General features: G+C 39.6%; 2 protein-coding genes across 3 annotated transcripts in view; one reads left to right on the top strand and one right to left on the bottom strand.

Annotated features, from left to right (window-relative positions):
* The window catches only part of nectin1a (nectin cell adhesion molecule 1a), a 31,650-nt gene extending 25,253 nt beyond the window's left edge, over nt 1-6,397 (bottom strand). The window contains exons 1-2 of one of the 2 annotated variants that reach the window (XM_017308605.1): nt 6,329-6,397; nt 1,754-1,905 (exon numbers count right to left, since the gene is read on the bottom strand). In XM_017308605.1, coding sequence (XP_017164094.1) covers nt 1,754-1,847 — 94 coding nt within the window. In that variant the 5' untranslated portion in view covers nt 1,848-1,905; nt 6,329-6,397. Of the gene's footprint in view, nt 1-1,753; nt 1,906-3,739; nt 3,827-6,328 lie in introns of those variants that run through there. The other variant, XM_017308604.1, reaches the window with a different exon arrangement.
* On the top strand, nt 4,761-7,057 carry snrnp35 (small nuclear ribonucleoprotein 35 (U11/U12)). Its single transcript, XM_008427118.2, has one exon. It carries the CDS (start codon nt 6,097-6,099, stop codon nt 6,763-6,765), a length of 669 nt encoding a protein of 222 aa, XP_008425340.1. The 5' UTR covers nt 4,761-6,096; the 3' UTR covers nt 6,766-7,057.
* Nucleotides 7,058-9,567: the final 2,510 nt, after the last annotated feature.

The following is a 9,567-nucleotide window of genomic DNA, read 5'->3' as shown; positions in this document are numbered from 1 at the left end:
ACTGTTAGGTTAATTGGCCTCTCCAAATTGCCCCTAGGTGTGAGTGTGTGTGTGTGTGTGTGTGTGCATGGTTGTGTGTCCTGTGTGTCTCTGTGTTGCCCTGCGACAGACTGGCGACCTGTCCAGGGTGAACCCCGCCTCTCGCCCGGAACGTTAGCTGGAGATAGGCACCAGCAACCCTCCCGACCCCACTGAGAGACAAGGGTGAAAGAAAATGGATGGATGGATGTTTCTAAGCGATGGGCTTATAGTACTAGTACTACTATAACTACTAATAATAATAATAATACCACCACTACTTCTACTACACCAGTAAAAAAGAGGCCACATGATATGAAATGCAATTTCACAAATAACAGCAGTCCATGCTAAAGACTCCGAATGGCGAGGTCTGCTCCTCTCAGTATTGCCGGTACATAAGCTGGCTCGAACTGCAAACTGAGTGTTGGGGGAGTAATAAGCCTTTCAGACATAGGGATCAGTCAGTTGATATTTACATGCCCAAAAGCAAAAGCAAAAGCAAAACTTACAGTTCGATTTAGATACATGTGCAGCCCAGAGTATAATATAATAAATCACCAATGCAGCACCAAACAAAACATCTTTAGCATATACGCTCACTTTATCTTTTCGAGTCGAAATATGTAGTTACCTGGCATTAAAAGTATATGTTGTGTTTTTGTCCGTCAAAATTTACAAAAATAATTTCCCCACATTCGTTCTGATCTTGTAAAAAGAACCAAAAACTCCGCCCAATTTGGACACCCTCCACGTTCCGTTTACACAATGATGCGGATCCGCGTCTTCTGTTCGCTAACTTAAGCTTGATCCTCATTGTCATCCGTAGTTTCCAAAAACATCTAATTATGGCCGCCTCTACTAGCAACAGCAAGGGAGCCGAACTTTCTAAAGCTGAGTACCTCAAACGGTATTTGTCAGCAGACGACAATTCCAGTAAATCAAAAGGGAAGATAAAAAAGAAGCGACGTAAGGTTCCCGAGAGAGGGTGAGTGAAAGAAAAATCCAACTGCGATGTTCACGTTTTAGATTTGCACTTGCGCGTAAGCTAGTTTCGACTCTCGGTAACTCTTTTGCGGGTAGCTTGATGTGACATTCGTCTTATTTTGCTTTCTTCCATTTGAAGACTTAAAATAGTGGACGACGACATTGACTGGAGACAGATGGTGAAGGAGCAAACGGAGGTTGAAGAAGATGAAGAGGAGGCTCCAGTGGTAAGCACCGAGCTAACGTTAGCTTGCAGGCTAGCCGAAATTCATTCATTCCTTCACTCCTTTTACTGTTAAGTTTTACTTACTGATCAAATATTCAAATAAATATTTGTTCTTAAGACAAATATGTTTGTTTGTTTGTTTTAAAAAATTTAAATTAAAACATTTATAGTCGTTAAAAAATATTCCAAGAAAACTAATCTACTGTACTTTCTTAGATTGCTGAATTCATTGATGAGCGACCAGATGAGGTGAAACAACTGGAAGTCTTTAGGACCAGCAACAGATGGAAAGTTATTGGAGGTAACTTTGAAGCAAATAAGAATATGTTCATGTGTGAATCTGGATTGATATTTACTTAAAATGTCCTGTTGTGTAGCTGATGAGGACAGAGAGCAGGAGGAGGAGGAGGAGGAGGAGGAGGAGGACAAAGGAAGTGAACACACAGACCCTGTTGTGTCAAGCAAAATACGGCCTAACTCTTCAGAACGTTCACTAAAGGGAAACAAACACGGTTCTCCTACCACAAATAAGAGACACGACTCTCCAGATGCTTCTCCTCCCAGGAGAATTCGCCACGACTCTCCAGATGCTTCTCCTCCCAGAAAAGGCCGCCATGACTCTCCAGATGCTTCTCCTCCCAGGAAAACTCGGCACGACTCTCCAGAAGTGTCACCTCCAAGGCAGCATTCAGGAAAGCAAAGAAAGGCGCAAAGTAAAGGTGGGTGGAGAAAGTAAATTACTTTTTTGTTTCGAATATAATCTGGACTCTGTCTCAGATGTTGTATAACTTATGCCATCTTTTTTGACATACATCACCTTGCAAAAGAAAACTATCCCCACAGCATGATACAACCATGATGTGCTGTTTTTTGTTTTTGTTTTTTTTTTTGCTTTGACTTCTATGTGGCAAACTGTAAATTTGACTTGTTGTTCTATCACACTTTCATAAAGTGAGATTTTTGGAGTGTATGACTAGTAGCTCTTCTTGAGATACCTTAGACCTTGTGCTCCTTGGCCTTTGTGATGTTTTTTTTTTTCACTAAGGGTCGCTGACAACCTTCTATGCCCTTCGTAGAAGAGCTGTATTTATACAGAGATAAAATTACATACAGGTGGACTGGAATTAGTAATGAAGTGGCACTGGATTTTATTTAAGGGCTAAATAGGTGCCCCGCCTTCAGATTTTTCTTTCTGAAGAGATAGCTATTTATCATTATTCCTTCAGTAGTTTTTAGGGCTCCAACACATCAAATCTCACTAAATACATTAAGTTTGTGACTGCATTGCAATAAAATGTTAAGAAAAGGGCCATGAATACTTTAGTAAGGTGCTGTAAAGATGCAATAGAAAGTCTTAAGTATTTTCATTTCAGTCATCTTTACTTTTCATTTGTAATATGATGAAACTTTTGAAGAGCTATTTTGAATAACAGTTTGTGTTTATCCTGACTGACAGAAAACAGTTGACTGATCATTTAAATATTGTTATTTTTAGATTCCTCTCCTAGCAGAAGCAAGCACAGTTCAAATCGACGATCGCCGGACGTTCGGCGATCACCTCATGCTAAAAGAACTCAGAATCGGCATGACTCAGATTCTGACCAGTCACCTCCTCGAAAAAAGCCTGTGAAGCGGGAAGCGCCTGACTCAGATCAGTCTCCTCCGAGGAGACGTCCAAAAGGAAGACGGGGCTCTGATTCTGACCAATCTCCACCCAGACGGCCGCGGAGTGGAAAAGACTCAGATGACGACTTGTCGCCACCTCGAAGATCTGGGCCCTCACAAGTAAGCCAAAATATATATGTATATATCCATTACTAATGTCAAAACATGTTTTGCTTTAAAACTTTTGCTTTTTTTTGTCTATTTTTACAGGGCCCAAGGATGCTTTCAGGGGGAAAATCAGGTCTGGTTTCTATTGATGTCTTAAAAAAAGAACAGGAAGAAAATCGACGACGGGAAAAAAACAATCAGCCACTAGAAGGTTAGTTTCATTTATTCTTCCTTCACTTTGTTTCTGTTTGACTGAATATTGTAAAACATACAGGGTGTTTTATTGTATGATTCATACTTTGACTAGATGAATCCCGGAATGCCCAAACGGTGTTCCGAGACAAGAGCGGTAAAAAGAGGGATTTGGATTCAGAAAGAGAAGAACAGAGGAAAAAAGCTGGAGAAAAAGCTGCAAAGGATGAGAAATATGCTCAGTGGGGAAGAGGGTAAATCTGTTAAGTATTATTTAACATCTGAGAAGACATCAAAATGTGTAATATGATTCATTAAACCAAAATGTTTGCAGGTTGGCCCAGGGACAGATGCAACAGCAGAAACTAGAAGATGCAGTGCATGAAGCCCAGAAGCCGCTGGCACGTCACTATGACGACGAGGATCTTGACCGAATGTTGAGAGAGCAGGAAAGGGAAGGGGATCCAATGGCTGGGATGCTCAGGCGCAAAAAGGAACGCAACACAAAAACACCAGGTTTGAATGTCTCTCACATTCATTTACCTCAATAAAGTCTCTGTAGTTAGCTGTTTGCCAAAGAGACACCAAGTCAACAGGTTTATTTTTGTGATTTGATTCACAGCAAAACCTCGCTACCAAGGGCCTCCGCCGCCTCCAAATCGGTTTAACCTTCAACCAGGTTATCGGTGGGATGGAGTTGACAGGTAAGGCTTGTAGATGGTTCACATGAAATCACAGAAGAACAGATGGTAAAGTCATTGCGTAGCTCTTCTACAGTTGCACCTAAGATTATTCAAAGCCTACCCTAATACAAATAGGAATTGCATTTATTGGCAAACTTCTAAGTTGTTCACCTGGTTGCTATGAGCAAATGAGACAAAAACAACTTCAATAGTTGAATAACACTAATATCAAAATAATTTGTATCTAAATTAATAATTTTTATCTAAACATCCTTCATTCAGTGACTATTTGTGTGTTAAATGGATATAACTGGATAGAGTTCTTCTTAAAAGCACACGTTTGCAGATGGTTTTGGACTATTGATAGAAGATTTTCATTGCATGGTGGAAATACAGCTCAGTTAAAGGAATTGTCCAAAAACTTGAGAGAAGAAATCATTGCATTGACCTAAAATGGAAAGGGGGAGGGGCACAAAAAGTTACAAAAGGCCCTGATAATTAGAAGAGACACCAGGAGGTTGGAGGTCAAAAACCCTCAAGTGACTGAAAAAAGACCTGCAGCCACTGACGTTTCAATTTCCACTGTAACAATAAAGAGGTTTTTGTTCCCTGGTGCGTGGGCATCATTAGTCCTTCAAACAGGATATTGATCCTAAGCAGATCTCAATCTAAAGTCCCTTGTCAAAAAAGTGTTAAAAGTACGGTTATCTTTATTAACTAATTTTTTTAGTAAACTTGTAGGACTGTTGTGACAATGTTTTTGTTTCCGCTGTTTTACAGATCCAATGGATTTGAACAGAAGCGCTACACACGGATAGCTGATAAAAAAGCTCTCCAGGAGGAAGCATACAAGTGGAGCGTGGAGGACATGTAAATTTAAATCGGCATCAGACATCCCCCTGTCCTGATGAAATGAATGCAGCGTGGAAATATATTTTCTAATGGGCTGAAAAGGTTTTTGCTCTGTCTGATCCAGTTCATTACTGTGTCAAAGGCAGCATGGCAGTGTAAATAGTATTAAAGTGGAATCATTTTGATGATTTTTGTTAAAACAGAGCCAAAGTAAAGAAAATTAGTTTTCACTGTTCTCATTAAATAATGTTTTTGTAAAGTTTTGTGTAGTGTGTCTTCATCCCTAAGTTCAAAGTTAATTTTTTGTTATTTGTGCAATTATACTGAAACCAAGCCATGTTAAAGCGGTGGAATGCACTTTTAAGTGTTGCAGTAGTGAGACGAGGTATTTGCAGAACTGTGAAAAGGTATTTGGTTTGTGTGTCACATGTTTCAGGTCATCAAAGAAAGTTGAAGATCAAAGTTTTTAAATGTTTTCATTTATTCTGGGAGTAAATCTTTTCAAGACCAACTGTCCCTATGATAAAAAGCAGCTGAACTCCCCATCATGTTTTTTAATTATATATTAACTACAACTCACTGAGTTTAATTTTACTAAAATGGAAAAAATATTCTGCAAACGCCATAACAAAAAAGTGGAAAATTTTGGGAGGTCTGACTTGGGCAATATGTAAAAAATAATTTGTAATTATGTCATTTATTGTGATAATGGAAATATGTAAAAACTAAGTGCAGAACGTAAAGGCCTTGTTTTGATGATGTGCTGAAGGTGGGGTGTTAGAGTGGGAACTTTTTAGAGACTGAGGCCCAATTTCAATGAGTCAAATGTCTTGTTATATGTGACATGTACATTTTCGTAACTGAAGGTAACAGTTACTTGAAAGTGTAATTTTTTTAGCACAGTGTGCCTGGAAAATGTGTAATATCGCCTATTTAAATGATTTAATTATAATTTCGTGAAACAAACATTAAAAAACTGTTCAAGCAGCAAAGGTAACAATCCCAAAGAAACTAGCAGTTTGGGTGGATATTTGTAACCATAATTAGTTTACTATTGGTGCAGTAAATAAAGCATCCTATTTTTAGGGGGAAATATTCACGATAATTAATTGTGCAATTCATCCTGTTATTGCGCGTCTCATTAAAAAGCCTGGAGAAGAGGAGACGTCCTGAAGTAGGAACCAATAAAATGTGACGTAGAAGACCTCGTTTCCTCACGGATTATTTTTGTTGATGCGCTTCGATACTTCAACGCTGTAACGAACTGTAACTGTTTTTAACGGTAAATGTCCGTGTTGCCAAGTTATACCAGTCTGAGTAGCTGCTGCTGATTAGTTTGAAGCCTGAAAAATCACCACGGCTAAAATGTCTGACTGGTGTCCGATAGCGAAAGACTACAACCCTCTGAAAGCTGGAAGCATCGACGGGACAGACGTGGAGCCCCATGACCGGGCGGTATGGAGGGCCATGTCTGCCCGCTATAAGCCCAACAAGGGCGTCGTTGGCGACCCGCTGCTCACATTGTTTGTGGCCCGCTTGAACCCCCAGACAACTGAAGACAAGCTGCAGACAGTGTTCTCAAAATATGGAGACATACGGCGGCTCCGGCTTGTTCGGGACATCGTTACGGGTTTCTCCAAAGGATACGCCTTCATAGAGTATAAGGAGGAGCGGTCCGTGAGTCGGGCTCGCCGGGACGCCGACAAGCTGGTGGTGGACCAGCACGAAGTGTTCGTGGACTTCGAGCAGGAGAGGACCCTCAGAGGATGGGTACCGCGGCGTCTCGGGGGCGGGTTGGGCGGCAAAAAGGAGTCCGGACAGCTGCGTTTCGGCGGCAGGGACAGACCCTTCCGCAAACCGATAAACCTAGGACCCGGGGCCACGCAGGAGCGAGGACTGGGGGATAGAGACCGAGGAGAGCCTAGAGCCAGGGGGGACAGACGCCGGTACGGAGAGAGCGACTGGGGCAGTAGGGACAGGAGAGATTACCGGGAGAGAGACAGGGGTGATCGCAGACACAGAGACTGGAGATGATGATGATGATGATGATGATGATGCTGTTTATAGGCATTTTAGACTAAAATGCCAGGTTTGTCTGCAAAGAACAGACATTTCAACTGGTTTCGGATTGCTTTACCTGATGTGCAATAATTTCTATTTTCCCTTTTTTTTTTTTTTTTTTTTAGTTTTTTGTTGTTAAAAATACTTATTGGGCTCTTCAAACTCAATAGGAGTCCAATTATATTTATTGTATAATTGCACCTTGTACATTACATCCAAGTTGTCCACATGCAAAGAAGTAAAAGTTTCTTTTTCAATTCTGCAAGTCAGAATCAGTTTTTCTCAATTCCTATTTCAATAAGACAGTTCATTTCAGTTCTTATATTTTCCAGTTTGCGAATGTTGACACACAGGTTTTGATTTTTGCTAATAAGGATTGTAAAGTGTTTTTAAACCATGATTGACACAAGAGTGTAAAGCCCCCCAGAGATCCAAATAAAACAAGTAAACAAAAAAGAAGTTTATTTGTATTTAGCACCCCCTGAGCAATCGCAGCTACAGACTTTTTGTGATTATGTCTCTACCAGGTTTGCAGATCTAGAAGTTAAAGTTCTGTCAGATTGTATGAAGAGGGTCTGTGAACAACATAAGGGGGGAAATGACTGTTTGATCTGGTACAGGAGTGTATTGTTACAATCTGACCACCATGATGATTGGTTAAAGTGCAAAATTATTATAAAAAAAAAAAAAGTTTTGAGATGTTTTGCAAATAGGCCTCTTTCAGAAATCTATTTTTTATTATACATGATTGGCAAATGAGACTGTGGTAAGAATATTTGTCCTACTTGTCAAGTTTTATAGTTGTCAAAGATGTTACAGTAGCTGTTCCCTGCCTCAAGATTAAAATAGCAGAATATTTTATTTCCAACATGACTAAACTTGTGCAGGTTAGAACTCAAGAGGCCTTGTTGTCTGGATGAAGCCAGTTTCTGCTTGTCAGCTTCCCTGAGCTTCAGGATGAGCCAGCTTGGGTATGCCTCTTTTTGCACAGTGTTGAATTCAGTCCTGCAAAGTCAGAACACAGACAGATGACTGCAGGAGACTGAAGAGATGTCAAAACTGGTGTCTCCTGAAAGCAGAGTTGATGCCGAGGCTGTGTACAGGCCAGAGAATGTCCTGAATGACATTCTCCTGAAGTTTTACAAATGAAAACTTCTTGTCTATACATGAAATGTCAATCTGGATTTCATGTGTAAAGAGTAACCTCAGCAAGTTTTAATTAATACATATAACTTTTTGTTTGACATTGTTGCAATACAACCACAGGCATTAACATATTTGTTTATAAGTTTACCAAAAGAAATTGCATAATTGTGACATGGAAGGACGTTTTTTCATTTACACATAATTTGAAAGTTTGTATTCAGCTCTCTTTCTCCTTTGAACAGTTCGAAGCTCTGAACAGTCCATTTCAAAATCAGTGGCACAAATACAGACTAAGGTGTGGGAGCATTAACCACATAAGAAAAGTTTCATATTTACTCTGAAGGAGCTGCAGAGATCCACAACTCAGGTATAGAATCCATCCCCCGCTCCTTTTGAGGAGCGGGGGAAAAGTTATAAGAAGTTTGTCATTAGTCACAGGAGACCATTGAACATGAATAGGGGTTTGGTCAGAAGAAACTAAAATGGAACTACATGCAAAATGTTAATGTGGTTGAAAAAGAACATAGTGGCGACATTGTGCTGTGGGATAGTTTTATCAAGTACAGGGAAGCTGATACGTTTTGATAGGAAGATGAACGGGCCTAAATATAGAGCAATCTTGGAGGAAAAAAAGCCTGTTAGAAGTTCCAAGACTTCAGACAGGAGCAGATTTTCACTGTTAAGCCAGATATTGACCCTAAACACATATAGCAACAACTGAAAGGTTTGGAACAAGGTATGTTCAAGAGCTCAGATTTGATTAAGTGGATTTAGTTTCTAATACTTTGTCTTTTTCTGACATGTTCATTTGTTGCATTGTTTGTATTTCACTACATGGAGAGAATAGTCTAATAACCAAACAATTACCCACAACCCTCACACTAACTGAGAGGTCTATAAAGAACAAAGTACAAATGTCTCCTCTAAAACCAATAAACTCACATCTTATTTTAAAATATACGTAGCACCTTTGGATGTGGTCTCCATCTTGGAGGCTGTGCTCGGTTACATGAAATAGCCTGGGAAAACAGCAATACGACCCTTTGTTTTTTTAAGATCCTGATTATAAAAAGCAAATACAAATCTTTTTTTAGTTATCTTCATCATATGTGTGGTTAGGAAAATGTTACAGTTATAAATGACACCTCTTTCTCAACACTTTGTTGAAAAAGTGCTTTCTTTTCTTAACTTCTTTACATTTTCTGCTACAATCACCGTCATTTCAGTGTATTTTCTTTTTGTTTGTTTGTATGTCTTCTTTGTTTCTTCCTTTCTTGATGCTCCCACTATGAAGAAAAGGTAAGTGGTATTAATAGTCTTGCCTGATAATGTAGGGTAACCTGTTTTAAATAGATCATTTTAATTACCAAAAATGTAATAAGGCAGTCTATTCAAGTCCAGACTGACTGATTGTAAAAGAGCACTAACTTCATCTGTTGCATTGCCCCAAATGAGTGAAGTTTTAACCATTACGGTTGGAGGCTCTCCTCTGTAGGGTCGACTATGCAGAAATAATTCATGGTAGTGGCAGGGGTGTTGTATGTGGGCATTTTCAAAGAATACTTTGTCTGAAGGGTCTCGAATTAAAGACATTATCAACAACTTTAATTCTTCTGTGCCTGGTACTTC

Source organism: Poecilia reticulata, linkage group LG14, assembly GCF_000633615.1.
Source record: "Poecilia reticulata strain Guanapo linkage group LG14, Guppy_female_1.0+MT, whole genome shotgun sequence".
Lineage (NCBI taxonomy): Eukaryota > Metazoa > Chordata > Actinopteri > Cyprinodontiformes > Poeciliidae > Poecilia > Poecilia reticulata.
This window is presented reverse-complemented; position numbering and strand designations above follow the sequence as displayed.

What these genes read in the sequence shown, in the direction of transcription:
- snrnp35 (XM_008427118.2), top strand. Translation starts at nt 6,097, where the DNA reads ATGTCTGACTGGTGTCCGATAGCGAAAGACTACAACCCTCTGAAAGCT.